Raw genomic sequence first — 20,947 nt, forward strand, 5'->3', positions numbered from 1 at the left:
TCATTTTCCTTTTCTGTCATAATAGTCATTCTGATAGTTGTGAGATGGCACCTTAGAGTTGTTTTAATTTGCATTTCTTTGATCAGTAGTGATTTAGAGCACTTTTAAAATGACTATAGATAGCTTTTATTTCTTTGTCTGAAAACTGCCTGTTCATGTCCTTTGATCATTTATCATTTGAGGAATTATTTGTATTTATATAAATTAGACTCAGTTCCAGATTTATAAAAAAAAGCCATTCCTCAATTGACAAATGGTCAAAGGATATGCAAAGGAAATTTACAGATGAAGAAATCAAAGATATCCATAGTCATATGAAAAATTCCTCCAAATCATTACTCATTAGAGAAATGCACATTAAAGCATCTCTAAAGTACTACCTCACGCTTCTCAGACTGGCCAACATGACCAGAAAGGACAATGATCAGTGTTGGAAGGGATGTGGGAAATCTGGGATACTAATACATTGTTGGTGGAGCTGCGAACTCATCCAACCTTTCTGGAGAAAGGACAATAAAAATGAGCATACTCTTTGATTTAGCAATACTACTACTGGGTCTATACCCTGAAGAGATCATGAAAAATGGTAAAAACATCACTTGTACAAAAATATTCATAGCAGCCCTGTTTGTGATAGCAAAGAATTGGAAATTGAGGGGATGACCATAAAGTGGGGAATGGCTAAACAAATTGTGGTATATGTGCATTATGGAACACTATTGTTCTATTAGAAACCAGGAGGGATGGGAATTCAGGGAAGCCTGGAGGGATTTGTATGAACTGATGCTGAGCGAGATGAACAGAACCAGAAGAACGTTGTACACCCTAACAGCAACATGGGGGTGATGATCAGCCTTGATGAACTTGCTCATTCCATCAGTGATTAATAATCAGGGACAATTTTAGTGTATCTGGGATGGAGAATATAGTCTATAGCCAGAGAAAGAATTGTGGATTTTAAACAAAGACCAAAGACTATTACCTTCAATTTTTTTAAAAGTTGTCTTATGTACTATCTAATATTTATTTTTTCCTCAAGAATATGATTTTTCTCTCAACACATTCAATTTTGATCAATATATAGCATGGAAACAATGTAAAGATTATCAGACTGCCTTCTGTGGGGGTGGGGGGTGGGGGGAGGGAAGGGGAGTGGAGGAAAAATTATAAAATTCAAAACATTGTATATAATTGAAAAATAAGCAAAATATTTATTAAAACTCTTTACTCAGTTCTCTATATATTTGAGAAATGAGGCCTTTATCAGATATTTGTTGCAATTTTTTACTCCAGTTTTCTACTTTCCTTATGATTTTGGTTGCATTGGTTTTGTTTGTGTAAAAACTTTCAAATTTTACATGATCAAAATGATCCATTTTACATAATTCTTTCTCTTGTTTTGTCTAAATTCTTCCCTTATTCATAAATTTGACAGATAAATTATTTCAAACTCTTTATATTTACCCTCTCCTTTAACCCTGTCCCTCCTCAAAAGTGTTTTGCTTCTGACTATCCCTCCCCCAATTTGCCTTCCCTTCCCCCACACCTCCCTCACCTTTCTCTTATTCCTTTTCCTTCCTACTTTTCTGTAGGATAAGATAAATTTCTATATCCAATTTAGTATGTTATTCCCTCTTTGAGTCAATTCTGATGAAAGTAAGATTCACTCACTCCTCTTCAACTTTCCCCTCTTATATGCACTATGAAATCTTTTTCTTCTCTTTTATATGAGATAATTTACCCATTCTACCTCCCCTTTCCATTTCTCCCAGTACCTTCTTCTCTTAATCCTTAATTTTATTTTTTTAGATATCATTCCTTCATAATTCAACTCACATCTGTGCTCTCTGTCTATACATACTCCTAACTGTCATAATGATGAGAAAGTTTCATATGACTTACTAATATGATCTTTTAGGAATATAAAACAGTTCAACAACATTATGTCCTGTATGATATCCCTTTCCTGTTTACCTTTGTATGCTTCTCTTGAGTCTTGTATTTGAAACTCAAATTTTCTGTTTACCTCTTACCTTTTCATCAGGAAAATTTGAAAGTTCCCTATTTTATAGAATATCTATCTTTTCCTCTAAAAGAGTATACTTAGTTTTGTTGGGTAATCCAAGCTCTATTTAGCCTTACATATTATATTCCAAGCTTTACAATCCTTTATTGTAGAAGCTGTTAAATTTTGTGGTACCCTAACTTGGGCTCCATGATAATGGAATTGTTTCTTTCTGGCTGCTTGCAATATTTTATCCTTGTTCTGGGAGCCATGGGATTTGTTTCTAATATTCCTGGGAGTTTTCATTTTGGGGTCTCTTTTAAGAGGTGATAGGTTCTTTCAATTTATATTTTATCCTTTGGCTCTAGAATATCAGGATATTTTTCTTTGATCATTTCTTGAAAGATGATTTCTAAATGACTCATTTCTTTTTAGGTTTTTGCAAGGCAGTGGGGTTAAGTGGCTTGCCCAAGGCCACACAGATAGGTAATTATTAAGTGTCTGAGGCTGAATTTGAACTCAGGTCCTCCTAACTCCAGGGCTGGTGCTGTATCCACTGTGCCACCTAGCCACCCCTAAAGACTCATTTCTAAAATATATAGAGAACTGAGTCAAATTTATAAAAAAAATCTTTAATTGACAAATGGTCAAAGGATATGCAAAGGAAATTTACAGATGAGAAAATCAAAGATATTCATAGTCATATGAAAATTGCTCTAAATCATCATTGACTAGAGAAATGCAAATTAAAGCATCTCTGAGGAACCATCTCACATCTCTCAGATTGGCCAATATGACCAGGATAAATAATGATCAATGTTAGAAGGGATGTGGGAAATCTGGGACACTAATGTATTGTTGGGGGGAGCTGTGAACTCATCCAACCTTTCTGGAGAGCAATCTGGAATTATGCCCAAAGGGCAATAAAAATGTGCATACCCTTTGATCCAGCAATACCACTACTGGGTCTATACCCTGAAGAGATCATGAAAAAGTGTAAAAACCTCACTTGTACAAAAATGTTCTTAGCAGCCCTGTTTGTGGTGGCAAAGAATTGGAAATTGAATGAATGGCCATCAATTGGGAAATGACTGAACAAATTGTAGTATATGTATGTTATGGAACACTATTATTCTATTAGAAACCAGGAGGGTTGGTAATTCAGAGAAGCCTGGAAAGACTTGCATGAACTGATGCTGAATGAGATGAGCAGATCCAGAATACTGTACACCTTAAGAGTAACACAAGGTTGACCATCAATCATGATTGATTTGCTCATTTCATCAGTGCAACAACAAGCAGGGACAATTTTGGAGTATCTGTGATGGAGAATACCATCTATATCCAGAGAAGGAACTGTGGAGTTTAAACAAAAACCAAAGATTATTACCTTCAATTAAAAAAAAGTTGTCTTATGTACTTTGTAATTTTGTTATCTCTTGTTTTATCTTTTCCTAGAGGATATGATTTTTCTTTCAACACATTTTGATCGATGTATAACATGAAAACAAGGTAAAGATTACCAAACTGCCTTCTGGGGGTTGGGGGAGGGAAGGGAGGTTGGAGGAAAAAATTATAAAATTCAAAACATTACCAAAAATGAAAGGTAGAAACTACAATTGTATATAATTGGAAAACAAATAAAATATTTATATTAAAATAGAAAGGTGATGTCTAGGCTTTTTTAAGATCATACTTTCATATAGTCTAATAATTTTTAAATCATCTTTCCTGTTTTTCCAGTGGGATATTCCACATTGTCTTCTATTTCTTCATTCTTTTGATTTTGTTTTATTGTTTCTTGATTTCTTATAAAGTCTTTGGCTTCAATTTGCTTAGTTCTAATTTTTAAGGCATTATTTTCTTCAGAGAGCTTTTGTACTTCCTTTTCTATCCAACCAATTCTAGTTAAGTTTCTTTTCCTTCAGTGAAATTTTGTGTCTCTTTTTTCATTTGATTAATTCTGCTTTTTAAGGCATTCTTCTCATTGACTTTTTGTACCTCTTTTATTATTGTTCTCCTTTGACTTTTAAGGTGTTTTTTCTTCAGTATTTTGGGGGTCTCCTTTACCAAGCTGTTGACTCATTTTTCATGATTTTCTTGCATCACTCTCATTTCTCTTCCTAATTTTTCCTCTACTTCTCTTACTTGATTTTCAAAATCCCTTTTAAACTCTTCCCTGACCTGAGACCAATTTGGATGTAGGAGTTCTGACTTAAATGTTATGAGTGTGTGTTTTGATCTTCTTTGTCATCATAGTAACTTTCTATGGTCAAAATATTTTTCTGTGGCTGTTTCCCAGCCTCTGACTTGATTCTAATTCTTTGTTAAAGCAGAACTTGCTTCCAGAATGGAGGGTACACTGTCCCAAGCTTCTGGGGCTTTGTGTGGCTGTTTTCAGAGATATTTCTGAAGACCTGCAAGTTTTCAGTTCAGTGGTAGGATATAAGATGAGGTATTTACTACTTTCCAGTCTGTGCTCTTGTCTGTGAGTGAATATAAACACTCTTTTCTACCCTGGAATGGTGGGGAGGGTCCCTGCTCCCCTATGGCAGCAAGTTCTGGGGTGCAACTGATCCTTTTCTCCCTGGGACTCCCACCTAGTTTTGTGACCCGAATCCAAGGATGGGCAAAGCAACAGAGTCCTGCCTTAGTGTTAGCAAAGAGACTTCCGTAATCACCTTCTGACCAGTTCTTCTACCCAGTTACTTCTGTGGGCTGAAACCTCTGGAAGCAGCAGCAGCTTCTGCTGCTGCTGCTTCAGTGATTTCCAAGTTCTGTTCCTGGTTTGTTGGACCCTGGTCTCCACTGTCGTGGCTCCACTCTCACCCAGGTGCAACATACCTTTCATGCCAAGCTTCTAAGTTGTATTTGGCTGAGAGGTCTGGAAACCACCACTGCCTCCACGGATTCAGTGACCCTGCAAACAGTTCTTGGGTTGCTGGGGGCAGGTCTTTACTGGAGCAGCCTACCCTGGATGCCATTCCTCTCCTACCCTGGTACAACAAACCTTTTCTGTCCACCCTCTAAGTTTTTCTGGGCTGGAAAATTGTTTCATTCTTTCTCTTTTTGTGAGTTCTACCACTCTCGAATTTGTTTAGTTATTATTTAAAGAGATTTGGAGGGATCTAAGGAAGAGCCTGGGCGAGTCCCTGCATTTGCTCTGCCATTTTGACTTTGTCTTGGGACATGGCAATTAGATGTTGGTCCATATCTAGTTTTTGCCATATTGTTTTCTAGTTTTCCTGGCACTTTTTAAATCAGCTACTGAGGGTTTTTTTTAGGTTTTTGCAAGGCAAATGGGGTTAAGTGGCTTGCCCAAGGCCACACAGCTAGGTAATTATTAAGTGTCTGAGACCGGATTTGAACCCAGGTACTCCTGACTCCAGGGCCCGTGCTCTATCCACTGCTCCACCTAGCCGCTCTAATGAGTTTTGTTCTAAAAGCTTGGATTTTTTGAGTTTATCATATATTAGATTACTATGGTAAATTTACTATAATGTAATTTATAGCTAATCTGTTCCACTGATCTGTCACTCTATTTTTTAGAGATTATTTTGGTAATTAACATTTTATAATAGTTTGAAATATGGGGTGACTAGACTGCCTTCCTTCACATTTTTTTATTCCCTTTATAGCCTTGACTTTTTGTTCTTTTGGAACAGATGAATTTATTATTTTTTTCTAGCTCTATAAAATAATTCTTTGATAGTTTGGTATGGCATTGAATAGGTAAGATTAATTTAGGTAGAATGTTTGTTTTTATTAGATTGACTTTGCCTACTCATGAGCAATTAATATTTTCCCAATTGTTTAGATCTTGGCAGGTAGACATTTTATACTGTCTACAGTAATTTTAAATTTAATTTTCTTTTTAATCCCTTGCTGCTGGACTTTGTTGGTAACCTATAGAAATGTTGATGATTTATGAAGGTTTATTTTGTATCCTAAAATTTTGCTATAATTGTTAGTGATTTCATGTAACTTTTTGATTGATTCTCTAGAATTTTCTAAGTATAACATCATATCTGCAAAGAATAAGTTAATATTTTTTCATTGCCTATTCTAATTTCTTTTTCTTTTATTGATAAAGCTAACATTTCTGGACAATATTGAATAACAGAGGTGATAATAGGGATCTTGATTGTATTGGGAAGGTTTCAACCTTCTCCCTATTACAGATAATGCTTACTGATGGTTTTAGATGAATGTTCCTTAGAGATAGAATGGTTTTTAAATAATTATATGAGTTTTCTCAGTTGGGTTGGCCCAAGTCAAAAGAGTAAAGGAAGAGACAACTCTATCCCCCCCCCCAATAGAATCATAGATTTAAAAATGAAAAGGACTTTAGAAGTCATCTAGCTCAAGCTCCTCCCAGAGGGGGAAGTGTTTTGAATAGTGACTTTCCTGAAGTCACAGAGGTCTAAATGACAAAGTAGGATCTGAATCTGGAGCATTTTTTTATTATGCCACTGGCTCCTCTCCTCAGATAGTTTTCTAGTCTCAAGATCCTGCAAACAATGGAAAATTTATAACAACTAATGTTTATAAAAAGTACTTTGTAGTTTGAAAATCATTTTAAATATGATCTCATTTGATCCTTTCATTGCAAGAATTTTCAGAGTTCTTGCTAGCCACGGAAAGATTAAGCCAGCACATTTTTTGGATAGGTAGGTACATGGCAGTTTATTTATACACCATCAGGAGGTGATGGACACTTGCACCTCACAGTTCCATAAGTGACACTTTATTATTCAAACATCCTCAACTTAGAGGTAAGCTATTTTCAGTCAGTAACAAAAAATGGTGAAGGGGAGGGGTTAGGTTCATTAGATTAGTGAAAACCAAATCTTTCTTAGAATGCCATCCAAGAAGACCCATTTTGGGGAGGGGCCAGATTAACCTTCATTCTTCTCCAGGTCTTGTTTCTAGCTGACTTGATACCTTTTTTCTTTCCGCCTCCATTTGTCTCATTAACCTAGAAGCTCCTGGAGGGCTAAGACTGTCTTGTCTTTACTTTTGATTTTGTTTCTCTCCCCTTAAGGACAATACCAAGATCAAAGTAAGGATTTAACAAAAGCTTGTTTCCTTCAATCCTTTCTTCTTTAAACTGATTTTTAATAAACTAAAAACTCCACCCCAAATCTTAGGAATACTAACATAAAACCATTAAGTTTATGTCTGAGACCTCGGAAAAATTTGGTTGAATCATTCTTTGAAGAGAGGGCTTTGATGTTGTTATTCAGTCACACACCATCCTTTGTGACCCCATTTTGGGATTTTTTTTTTGTAAAGATTCTTGAATGGTTTGCCATTCCTTCCCCAGCTAATTTTATATCTGAGGAACTGAGGCAAACAAGTTAAGTGACCTGCCCAGGTTCACCCAGCTAATGAGTATCTGAGGCTAGATTTTAAACTCAGGGAGATGAATCCAGTGTTCTATCCACTGGACCACCTAGCTTCCCTGAAGAGAGGGCACCCAATTCTCAGGAAGAGGTAAAGGATCATCAAAGCCTTTTAAGTTTCAAGGGACAACTTTGTGTTACTAAGTGATTGACAAGGACAACCCCTGGGGAAGAAAAGAATCTCCCCTTCTAATTATGCCAGAAAGGAGGGGAAATAGGAAAATACAGGCAAAGTGACCTACCTTATGCTTTGGAAGAACTGATAGTTGAGAGACTGTGTTAGTCTGACAGAGCTTCATCCAAGGTGGAGAACCTGCTTTTAAAACCACAGCAGTCCTCCTTATACCTAGGCAATAGGATCAACCAATTCTTGGGATGGGTCACTTGTATAGGGGATCCAAAGATGAGACTCAAAATCTATGCAGATCTGAGATATACCTTACTTATAGAAAAAAAAAGACACAAACATTTTACTTAAACTATATATTTTTACATAAAACAACTCTATATGATACAAGAAAATCAGATAAAAATCACAAAGGTATAGAAGTTCTTAAAGGAAAAGTATTCTTTTTTTGTTCTTAAATTACATACATATATATAAAAAACAGTCTTTACTGCTACCAGTAGACCAATTGACCCATCAGCATTTACTGTTAAATTCTTGTGTTTGATTTGAGAAATGTCTATTGGTTAATGGCACACAGTGACAACATAGAAAGACTTCTCAACAACAACCCAACCGAATACTTCAGCATGTTTCTTCATATATTATATTAAAAGAGGGCACAAATGACAATTGAGGTGTGACCATTGTTACCCCATCATTATATGTCAAAAAATGTTCTCAATTATTTGATGAGTTTTTTTCATAATAGTAAAAAAGCAGGTTTGGAACCAAAGTCTCCTGACAGATTAAAAAAAAACCCTGTGGTTGATCACAAGAAATCAATTATTTTCGATGAAAGTTTAAAAAGAGTTAATTCTGTAGAATTACAACTAAACTGGGTGTGGGGCGAGGAGAGAAGCCCACACACAACTGATAAAATTCTTCATCTTATCAATAATTTGCAGAGTACATTATGCAGTATTATCCTATTAGGGACAGGACCTTTGATTTTATTAGCACAGGGTGAGGAATTTCTTCAACCAATGCAAGTCATAGGTTGCCTAGGTAACACTTGAACCCAGATCCCTCTGACTGAGACCAGCTCTCTCTCATCCACTAGGGGGAAAAAAAAGAAAATTTCTCTTTTTAAAAATAAAGAATACCTTGCTCCCACCCTAACAACCCTTCCCAACCCCCCTTCTTCCCTAAGTTATTCAGTACTCTCATCCCCAGGATTTAAGCTCAAAATTCTTTTTGAATAGCCATTCTCATAGCTGGTCTATGGCTAAAAATTATTGCTGACCAATATTTAAACTGAAAATCAAAAACATCTTCTTAGGTGCTCATGTCATAGACACCACCATGAGAGGTATTTAAGGGACGCATGTAAAACACACACACATCTAATACACATATACATAACAGTAGACAAAGAGTATAAATAAATTTTCTTTGGGTAACCACTTGATCAAGAAAAAAGGGCTCAGTAATCATGTGTGTAACTCAAAAATAAACAAGCACCTTGATGAATATTCTCCATTTAAACCGTCTGTGCTTTCAAATTTAGTGCAAACAAGTTCAGCCAAGTCACAAAAGTAAACAACCAGCAACAGCTAGTTGTATAGGAAAGTACTTTCAAATCTAACAGCATCCCTTTTGCTGCTTTAGTGAAAGAGAAATAGAAAATCATGAGCTAAATCCTTAATTTCCTATTGGCTTTCTATTTTCAGGATATGCCTGTTTTTAAATCATTCTCATAACCACTTACAGGTTCAGCTATAAGCACCTACCCAGTGGTGACCAAAGATGCAAAGTAAACAAAGGAAGGTGCAATGATGGTCTTTGAAACTAGATGATGCCACATTTTGTGGGAGAGGAGGTGCACAATTTTTATGTCTTCCTCCTCAAATGCCTGGTTATTGCCTGTTAACCAAGAGTTCCCCAAAGGCCTTCTTCTTTACAGATTGGAAATCATAATGAAAGTCACCCTAATGGCTTATGAGAGGGGAGCCCAATTGCCTTTCATAAGGATTTATTGATGTATTATGAAGTAACCATTACATTTACTTTAAGTACAGACAGTTCTTCTTTTTAAGGTGATACTAGAATGGCTTGAAAAATTGTAAGACCCTGACTAAAATCCACATGAGGAAAGAATTAGGAAGTTTTTGAGAAAGAACCCTATAATAATTACATTTTAAATAAATTTTTTTGCTACTAACACCTGTTTAAGGGATCAAATTCCCTTTCAGACTTTGCCCAAGTTGAAAAGGGGAGGCAAAAACTAAATATATTGTCATTAGAGTAAAGAGAATGAGATGGTTACCTATTCTTTCTTGATGGGGAAAGTAGTGAAAGCAATAGTTTTAGGCTCAAAACAATAGTTTTTGATAGCTTATATCATTATGAAAAAAAATAAACTCTGAGCCATGGGTTTTTAACAGAAAGGCAAGATACTGTCATAGAAAATAGGACTGGAATAAGAGAAGGCTGCTCTTCTAACCTGGCTCTATCACTAAGGGAGAGCATAAATCTTCAGCATCAATTTCCTTCTCTGTTAAATGAGAAGAATCATGCTCTGTCTGCCTCATCAAGGGGTCATTGCAAAGATCAAATGAGATTAAAGATGTGAAGGGGTTTTGTAGACCATAAAACACCACATAAACATAAAGGACTATTATTACAATTGTTTGTCCAAACCCAGGGAAGTTAGATCACACTGTTTCATACCTATCCACTTTATTTTTATGCATACAGTCTCAGCAATTCTTCCTTGTGACCACCTTGACCACTGAAGGTAACTTATCTTTCATTCTGAGAAGCCTCATGAATTCACACTATTTTATTCATTTTAGACACAGCACCATGTTTTGCAGATAGAGAAGAAAGGATGAGCCAAGGTTGACAATGGAGTCTAAAAAAATCTTATTTGTTTCTTGTTGGTATTATTTAGAAGACATTCAGGAAAATTTTTTTCCTTACTGTATGTCACTTAAAAAGAAATCTAAGGCAAAGCTTTTTAGTCCAAAAAACTTTGTTCTTTGATTTAATTCATACTTATGAGAGCTTTAAGTCTACTCTGAGAAAAAGCATATTATCAAAACCAGTGCATGCTACATCACTATTTCATAAATCAAGACCAGAATATATTTAAAGGGTCATTTTTATAATCTTTACCCTATCATACTCATTCCAACTTACCATGGTCTATCAGATACTGGTAACTACTCATTCAGTTTCTATAGGACTTCATGTGATTTTTTTTTCCTCGCAGATTTTTGTTTCTTAAAGCAAGAAAAACATTGAGGTAATTCTTAAGAAAAAAAGAATTGAATGATCAATAGGTGCTTTTATGAAGGCTTTTTTCTTCCTCTGCACTAAACTCACTTTTTAACTACAAAAGATGTTCTCAAGGCTTATTCCCATAATACCTTGTTCTCAAACAGTGTTCATTAAACAGCTTTCTTTGTGTTGTTTCACATTGATCATTTATTTTCTTCATTGTACTCTGTATTTCAAATTAATTTATAAGCTATTTCTATTCTGGAAACCTGAAGAAACTGCTCTATTGACTCTGAGATCTGAATAACTTTCACTGTGTTCTCTAGGAAGGCCTTCACTGATGGTGACTGGTGACGGAGACTTCTGCCAGCCTCCTTCTTAAATTCTAAATGCAGAGTTCTCTCCCTACCACCTCTGGTCTTTAGGGAAAGTGACTAAGCTTCCTTAAGGAGTGATTACCATCTGGGCACAATAATCTCTTTGACAGCCTTCTTTTAAGTAGGGTTCTAGCCAAACAAAGCATAGCAACTCTTGAGTAATGAAAATGGTACAGGGGCAAAGGCAGCCACAGTCACCACTCCTCTAAAACATAGCACGAGGCTGGGAAAACCTGAGAAAGTTCTAAGTTTTCTGCATGTTTCCTCCAAGACCTCATTGCAGCTACCTCTCCTATCTAAGTTGTAGGGCATTGAGTCTCTACTTCAAGTAGGTAACAGGATAATGGAATAGCTCCTTTTTAAATCCTACCTCCATCCTATATCTGCTGGTTAATTCAAATAAATGTCTATTTGGTGGAATTTCTGGCATTGTGAGGAAGATATTTTGTAGACAAGAAAACCTTCTTTCATGAGGGAACTTAAAATCATATGGGAGAAGGATGACAGTAAGTGTGGGTGTGTGTATTTGGGGTTGGTGGGCATAGTATTTATGTTCCCCCTAAAGCCCTTCCCCTCAGTTGAGAGAACAGAGAGATAAGAAGAGGAAGATGCCCTGAGTTTCTCTGCATCAGTAACCCAGAGATTTTTAGAGGTAGCCCTAATAGGAAAGGGAAGATGCTAACTAAAAGGAAGAAGTTCCTGCCATGCTGTTTCCTTCTTCCACCTCCCCTTCTCCAACTGCTTCTAACCTAGAATGGGAGGTTTCCCTGTGTGAACCTTAACCCTAAAAAACAAAAGGCAAAAATTCTCACAATAGGGTAGTGGTTACTACTCCGATTGAAGTGAAAGCACCCAAGGACTCCTAGCTCTTAGACCTAGGGCACCTGGTGTCCTATGCTTTCCAGAACACCTGTGCTGTAGCTGACCCCCACTGGAGAAGGGAGGTGCATGTAGTCACTTGGAATTCCTAGGATCCACAAGTTTCAGATTTACCTAGTTCCCTCCCACTTTTCTCACCTGAACTCAGAAAAAGTTTAGTTTGGCTGTGGAAAAAGTAATATTAATTATTTAAATGAAGTGTGTACTATTTATCACCTATTATCATTCAGGTGGATGGTGTGTATTTGTGTGTGTGGGTATGTGTAGGTATGTGTATGTATTTACATATATGTGTATAAACACACCCTATCCAACTGAATGTATGCAATTATATATTATATATAATATACATTTAAATTAAATATATGCTAGATGAAATTTGTTGTAAGTTTTATTTGATTATAATGCCACTCTTCACATAGGCTCAGCCTTCATGGTCTACTGCTGACTATTATGGTTGGCCACTTATAAGTTAAAAAGAATTAAAAGGAAAATTGGTTTGCAGTTCTGCAGATCACATGATGCAAATGGTGAACTTATTTGAAAGACATACTTATGTTTCTTAGAAATGTGATCCCCTGAGGGGCTGCTAGGTGGTGCAGTGGATAAAGCATCGGCCCTGGAGTCAGGAGTACCTGGGTTCAAATCCGGTCTCAGACATTTAATAATTACCTAGCTGTGTGGCCTTGGGCAAGCCACTTAACCCCATTTGCCTTGCAAAAACCTAAAAAAAAAATGTGATCCCCTTTCTGTATTAATTCATTTAAAAATAAAAACAATGTCTACTATGATGGATTCAGTGCACTCATACACAATGAATCTTCGATGGCTTATTCCAAAGCAAATGTACACCTGTCAGTAATCAGACTTGAAAAGGGACCTCAGAGTCATCTAATCCAAAATGCACCAGAGAAGAAAACACCCCTATTACATTTCTGATAAATGAGATCAGGAATCCCAACTAATTCCAGTTTCACTTAACAAAAAAGAATGAAATTGCAGGTTGCTTAGAATATCAGTCACTGGATTAGAAAGTACTTTATGTTTCTATTGTTGCAACAGTCCTTAAGAAATATAGATGTCCCCGTACTGACTAACTGAATATACATTTATTGTAAATCTAGTTCTTGATTCTTGAGGCAGGATCCTCCACCTATCTACAAGCCCAGCAAAGCAAGAGTTTTCTATTCTGGACAGAAGTCACACAACAAACTTTGAGGCTCTATTTACAAAAAAAATGAAAGTGTACTTCCTGTTTCTATTTTGTAATACACACACATTTAGGGTTAACAAACATCCTGGAGCCTAGAAGCATAATTTGCACCCTAATTTTCCGTTCCCAGTTTAGAAAGTCCTCGCCGAAAATCATGCAAGTCATCGATCTTCCCATCAAGGACCTCCAAAAAGTTCTTGAGTTCCAGTTTGAGGTGGCGCTGTCTATGTTTACTCTCCTCGATGTCTGTCCTTAAAGACCTCACTTTATCTTCGAGGTTTTGATTTTCTCTCTCAGAAGCCTGGAATGAAAGCAAAAGAAGAGTCAAGAAGATTAGAAGTCATGGATTCCACCAATGACAAAGACATCCAACAACACTTCAGACTCAATTATTTATAGGTGTGAGGACTAGGGAAGGAAATCATGGAATCCAGTTTCTCCATTCCTACAATCACCACTACTTTAGATGTTCATCTTCTCACTTGGACTATTGTAATAGTTTCTTAATTAGTCTCCTGACCTTGAGTCTTTTCCCTCTGCAGCCCACCCTCCACTATGTTGCCAAAATGATGTTACTTAAATCTAGGTTTGACCAAGTCACCACTCCTTCCCCTACCCCTGCCCTGGGGCTCAATAAACTTTACATTACTTCTAAGATGAAACAGAAAGACCATCACCATTGCTTAGTGTCCCTTTCTCCTTAAAGTTAGCTTTATTTGTTTTCTAAAAGTTTCATATATGCCTATACTTTGCATATCTATATATATATATATGCATACAAACATATCTACAGCTATATCTATACCTTATGTCTTTCAGTGAAAAAAGTTCCTTGAGGATTAGACTTGTTTTGCTTTTGTTTTTGTATCAACTCTATAACCTTGATAGGTCAAGAAAGCAGACATCCCTTCCATTTTTTTGAGGGAAACTGAACCCCTGAATAAAGAACATGACTTCCTAAGTTGCCCTTGTTTAATTTTTTTTTAATACTTCATGAAAAGATAGAAAAACATATTATGGAACCCAAAATGTCCAGTTCAGGGTTTTCCAATATGTTTTCTCATCATCATCATTTTGTTTCTGAATAGACTCTCATTATCATCATCATAATCATCATGATAATTAGGAAAATACAAGATATATATATATATATGTGTGTGTGTGAATAAATATATGTATAGATATATATATAGATATGTAGATATGCATATAGATATGTAAGATATAGACTTATATGAAACAATTATAAAGCAAATAAAGATAATGATAGTTAGCATTTATAAAGTACCTACCATGTTCCAGACAATGTACTAAGCATTTTACAAATGTAATTAGCTCAACTGGAAATAAATTTGGTCAATTAAGATTACTTGGGAGGATCTCTTAGAATCTATGAAGGTTTCTTGGTCACATTGATTCTATTTAGGTGACTTTTCTTACCTGGGTTTAAACTATGCCCTCTCAGTTGCAAATTATTTTGTTTGTCCTATGAATTTGTAAAATGTGACTTTTTTTGGAATATGGCCAGAAACTATTTATTAACCAGCAGCAGAGGAATTTACTTCAAAAAAAAAAAAAAGGAGGTTGTTGCTTAGAAATATTCCTGACACAATCTGAAATGAAACTACTATATCTGGAACAGTCACCTTCTATATTGCTACTGAAATTTGCATTAGGACTGCATAAACCTGATATTGTGGGTCTTGAATCTGCCCTCAAATTAAGGAGAAGCTATCTTAAAACAGGACTAAAACAACAATAAGAACCACAACCACCAGATAAATCCCATTGAATTTATTGCACCAAATATGCAATCACTCTTCACTTCCTGTGAATTAAAAAATTCTAATCTTCAGCATCTAGGAAGCTAAATGAAGTGAAGCTAGAATTTACTAATAAAACAAAAGCCTTCCCCAATGTCCACTGTTAGATGTGTTTTTGACCAGTACCTCTAATTTCTCTGTGACAAAATCACACTCCGACATAAGTTGAGGTATGATTTCACCTTGTTTTCGGAGATCCTTCAACTCCTATTGGGAAAAAATGGAACAGGAAAAAAAAAAGAAACAAAGAAACATGAAAACCATAGCCCAAGAAAAGTTATTTTTGAAAATGACTACTTTTCACATTTATTGACAAAATCAGAGTAACTATAAAATGTTAATATAGCAACAAATCATGAAGTAAGGATGGGGTGTATATTTTTATAAAAATATTAATAAGGATATTTTACATATTATTTAAGGGTAGGTTGTATTCTATTACCTTTTTCTTAGCTTTAAACTTTTTTAGAAGCTTCTTAGATAAGATAAAGAGCTATGAATGTGAAACATTTACACAATCTAGGATTTTTTAGAAATTCTGATTCATTTTGTTGAATTGTCTTATTTTCCTTTTATTCTTTGTTATAAGGATAGCTCTATGAGAAAGGAAGGAGGAAAAGAAGGATTTGGACAAGGTTAAAAACTTAAAGAATAATTTATAATATCACATGATGAATAAATAAATAATCTTTAAAATAATAATTTTAAATAAATGCAATTTACTTTTAAAAAGAAATAAATAGCCAACATCATGAATTGAGTCTACCTGCCAAACTAATGCAATTGAAACTAATTGTCTTTTCAACACAAAGAACAACAGAATTCTAAATTTATAAAGTCAAATTTATTTCCTCACTTTTTCTTCAGTCATTTTCAGCTGTGTTGAATACTTTGTGATCCCATTTGGGGTTTTCTTGGCAGATAGCAGTTTGCCATTTTCTTCTTCAACTAATTTTACAGATGAAGAAATTGAAGCAAACAGGATCAAGTGGCCCACCCAGGATCATACATCTAAGTATCTGAGTCCAAATTTAAACTCAGGAATATGAGTCTTCCTGACTCCTGGCCCAATATGCTATTTACCATGACACTCAGTAGCCCCAATTTCTAACTATCAGCTAATATAAAATTAAGCTAATTTTACATTAGTTCTATTCTTAAATGAAAATAACAAGAATCCTAGTAGTACTCTCATCAGAAGAAATTTTTCAAAGTTAGAGTTAGAAACTTTCTATCTCTCACATCTTTATCCAGTAATGGGTATAAATCATTTGATTTTAAGGAAAGTATTTTCCCAAATAAAACAATACAAACTGTTAAAATTAATTATCTGAAATAAAAAGAAGCTACAGTTACCAAACAGTTATAATTTAATTTTCAAAGTTAACATCTGTAGATATCAGAGACAAGGAGTGATTCACAGAAATTGATTTTTATAATGGAAGAGAGGGGAATAAAAAAATTACAGAAACTTGTTTTAAACATAAACTTGTACATTCAATTGGACAAGGCAGATCATCTGACCCAGGCTTTTTCTGCATTGTTGACAATATCAAGCTGTCAAAGTGAAATTGTGAGGGGTAGCTAGGTGTCCCAGTGGATAGAGCACCTGCCCTGGAGTCAGGAGGACCTGAGTTCAAATCCAGCCTCAGACACTTAATAATTATCTACCTGTGTGGCCTTGGGCAAGTCACTTAACCCCCATTGCCTTGCAAAAACTTAAAAAAATGGTGAAATTACCCAAGTCCTTGCCCTACAGGTGATACTTTTTGTAACCAGAAAGCTCATTATAAAGGGGAACTTGTGATTTGTCATTAGCAGTCACCCCCCTCACCCCATCTTCCAGCAGCCAAGATTCTATTACTCTAGCTCAAGAAAAAAGGACACTTATCCACTAATCCTGGAAAGAGGAACTTAAATCTTTGGTCAACCACTCTATCTCCAGCTGCCAAAAAAAAGGGAACTTAGCCTCTAATAAGAGCTTTATAATGCCATGGTTGTTTTATTCCTACAAAGCTATGTCCTTATTATGATACTGGCTTACACTAAATCATAAGTAACCTAGAATTAGGAAACTATCTGCATTAGCTATCAGGGTTAGCTTTTCTTAAAGAAGGGAGTTGAATCCCATAATCAAACTAAAAAATAAAATAATCAATATTGATTTCATTTTCAAAACTTCTTGTGATTGCTTGAAAAGTTGATACCATAATATTAGATTTTTTTTTCCTTTGGGTAAGGCAATGGGGGTGTTAAGTGACTTGCCCAAGGTCACACAGCTAGGTAATTATTATCTGAGACCAAATTTGAACTCAGGTCCTTCTGACTCCAGGGCCGGTGCTCTATCCACTGCACCACCCAGCTGCCCCAAGATTTTTGCTTTGTTTTGTTTTTTAGGTTTTTGCAAGGCAAATGGGGTTAAGTGGCTTGCCCAAGGTCACACAGCTAGGTAATTAAGTGTCTGAGACCAGATTTGAACCCAGGTACTCCTGACTCCAAGGCCAGTGCTTTATCCACTATGCCACCTAGCCACCCTGATTTTTTTTTCACAACATATAGGCTTCATTTTACCACTAAAGGTGAGACTTAAAATGCAAAATATTCCAAGAAAGGGAAAATATAGAGATTTAAATTTACGGTAAGGGATGACTGATATCAAATCCTTTCCACAGAGCAGATCAAGAAAAGGAAAGGGAACTTTTAGTTTATAGGACTCATATGAGAAAAATATTGTATAAATATGATCTATTATTATTTTAAGTGCAAGGGGGATCACATCAGCAAATACTCATTGCTGAGATGAACATACTGATCCACTGATGGTGAAACATGATATTTGCCCAACCATTATGGAGAGTTATTTGTACTCATGCAAAGGAAGTCACTAAAATGTCCATACTCTTTGACCCACATATCTCATTATTAGCTACACATCAATAACAGAAAGAAATATTCCATATACATCAAAAAAATTCATAGCAGTTCTTTCTCTGTGGCAGCAAAGAACAGATATAAAGGTAAATGTCCATCAACCAAACAAATTATGGTATATGAATTAAATCAAGTTAATATGTCATGGAAATGATGAATAGAAAGAATTAAGAGAGGACTTATGTGAACTGATGCAGAAAAAAATAAATCCATGAAAATAATGCACAAAATTTTCACAATCTAAATGGAAAGAATACAAAAAAGAAAGAAAAGAAATGCTATATGATTAAAATGATCAAATTTGGACCTGAAAAAGATCTGAAAAAATAAATAAGTAAACTGCTTCCCTTCTTAGCAGAGGTGGGAGGGATTATGGATATGGAAAATTACATATATTGTTAGTCTCAGGGATATCTTGTTAAGTTTTGTTCAACTGTTTTCTCCTTTTTGGCTTGGTTCATTCATTTATTTATTCCATGAGATAATTCTTTGGGTAGAAGAGAGGGGAAGGATAAATTTAGAAATGAAGGTGATATAAAAATAAAAGTTATCCTTAGAAATTTTTTAAAATAAAGAGCAAAGGGAGAACTCCAGGGGGCAAGCCCTAAGGTTATGGAACAGACCAAAAGGCAAATTCTAAACACTTTCTTCTTTGAGGTCATATAATATTAAAGAAAAAGGATATAGCTAACATCCAGGAACTCAGTGAATTTGATAACACTAATTTCCTTGCCTCTTTGACCTTGAAAAAGTTCTGGGATTGATGGATGAGAAGACAGAAATTTCTAAAGTTGTTCTGGAGAGGTCTGAAATTTAACTTTACATCACTGACAAAAATCTGTTGGCTTGGTGAGTTAACAAATTACAATTTTCACATTACTAAGATGCAGCATTTTCCATTAATCCTTTGGTTCTATTTATCTTCTTGCAATATAGCTTGTTTAACACATTCACTATCAGAGTTCCTTCTCAGGCACATTGACAAATTCTCAAGTGTTCAGCCAAAGGGTTGTTAACTCAAATTTCCTCCTTTTCTTACTTCTTCCACCAAATTATAAAAGTACTGGCAACCCCACAAGTCAATGGGGCACATTCACTGGGACAGTCGAACTCTGACTTACCCTCACAACAGAATAAGATCATTACCTTAATGTGTGGGGGTGCTTCTGAAGATACTTTAGATTTTACCAGAATTACTCTCATTTCTGAGTCCTAGAGACTATCCTTCACAGTTGCCACTGGTATAGTAGGGACAACACCAAGAAAAATTATAGAAGGCTGTCTTTAGTGTTTACTGCTTTCAGTTTTCTGTGTTTTTGTTTCCTCTCTCCTCAGACTCATGTGCAGAATTCTGCTTTTTAGACCATTACAAGAAATAACACTTGATAACTGAGCCTAGACCCTTCTCAAGGAGATTTGAATTTTTAATAGGGATTAATTTTAACTAAAGGACTAAAACTCTGCTAATAGAATTTCAGAATTTTCTGAAAATATGACTAAATGACCTAATCCAAAGCCCCCTTGTGTGAAGAGGGTCTTGAGTTCTGGAAGGGTATGCCAATGAAGCATGAGGTCATACAGATTTTATTCAGAGCTAGTATAAGGTTTTATGTCCAATGTCTGAGTCAGAAATAAAACAAACTCAATTTTTCAGCCAATAGCAGCTCTTAGGATGGTAGAGACTTTAGAGGTTATCTATTCCAATTCTTCCAGAAGAGGAAATAGAGGCCTAGAAGGGCTCAAAACTTGCTCGAGATCACACAGATAGAAGTTGGCAGAGCCTGGATTTGAACCTAGTTCTCCTGATTACAAGATTTGGTTCCTTTCCATTGTATTGGTCCATATTCTTGGAGGTAGTGTTCACATTAAACAAAATCATATATTCTTATAGTATTTAAAAACTGGAGTCATCTTTGAAATTAAATTATGTTAAAATTATAAGACTGGCCCTGAATCTATGAGAAGTAATTTCTAAAAGAACCCCTGAAAGAACTAGGTTGCCAATGAGGGAAAGATCATCCACACTACATATAAAAAAAGTTATGAGGATAGGGACACCCTTTTCCAAGTTTCTCTTGGAATCTGATATTTAAACACAGACAGCTAGGTGGTGCAGTGGTCAGAGGTCCTGGTCCAGAGTCAGGAAGATAATCTTCCCAAGTTCAAATTTGACTTCAGACATTTTCTAGTTGAGTGACCCTGAGCAAGTCACTGAGCCCTGTTTGCCTCAGTTTCCTCTAAGCTGTAGAAGGAAGTGGCAAACCACTTCAGTATCTTTGCCAGGAAAACCCCAAATGGAATCATGAAGAGTCAGACTTGACTGAAATAACTGAACAACAATTACTAGCAGGGCAGCCAGGTGATTCAGTGGATAGAGCACTGGCCCTGAAGTCAGGAGGACCTGAATTCAAATCCAGCTTCAGATACTTAGCTGTGTGACCTTGGGCAGGTCACTTAATCCCAATGCCTTGCCAAAAAAAAAAACCCAACAACAACTAATAGCAAGATTCTGCTTTCTTTGGTCCAACCAAGGGCCTGAACAATTATAGAATGGGGAACAGGGACCAGACTTGTGACTTAATTGGTATGGAAAATTTCTGGGTGGAAAAACTGCCTCTATCAGTATATGTTAGTACCTTCCCTGTAACTTACCCTTAGACACTGACCTAGAGCAATGGGAAAATAAGTGATTACTTAAGATTCTAGAGCCAACATACATCAGTGTAGGGACTTAAACATAGACCTTGCAGGCTCTGAGATTGGCTGTTTATTCATTGTTGCCTTTGAATGTGCTATTATCTACAAATGTTTACTACAGAAGCAATCTTGACAATGTGTAGCAACAGAAAGCAAGAAAAGCAACATGTATTGCTTTCCTATTCAATTAATTTTCCCATGTATATGACTTTTTCAAAAATGTCGA

The 20,947-nt window shown here is 35.7% G+C and overlaps 1 protein-coding gene across 2 annotated transcripts in view; it reads right to left on the reverse strand.

Annotated features, from left to right (window-relative positions):
• Positions 1-7,878: 7,878 nt before the first annotated feature.
• Positions 7,879-20,947, reverse strand: part of HOMER2 (homer scaffold protein 2) — a 154,371-nt gene continuing 141,302 nt past the window's right edge. For both annotated transcript variants that reach the window (XM_074233961.1, XM_074233960.1), the window contains exons 8-9: positions 15,220-15,300; positions 7,879-13,571 (exon numbers count right to left, since the gene is read on the reverse strand). In XM_074233961.1, coding sequence (XP_074090062.1) covers positions 13,383-13,571; positions 15,220-15,300 — 270 coding nt within the window. In that variant the 3' untranslated portion in view covers positions 7,879-13,382. The remainder of the gene's footprint in view (positions 13,572-15,219; positions 15,301-20,947) is intronic.

This window comes from Macrotis lagotis, chromosome 4 (genome assembly GCF_037893015.1).
Source record: "Macrotis lagotis isolate mMagLag1 chromosome 4, bilby.v1.9.chrom.fasta, whole genome shotgun sequence".
In the NCBI taxonomy this organism is placed as follows: Eukaryota; Metazoa; Chordata; class Mammalia; order Peramelemorphia; family Peramelidae; genus Macrotis; species Macrotis lagotis.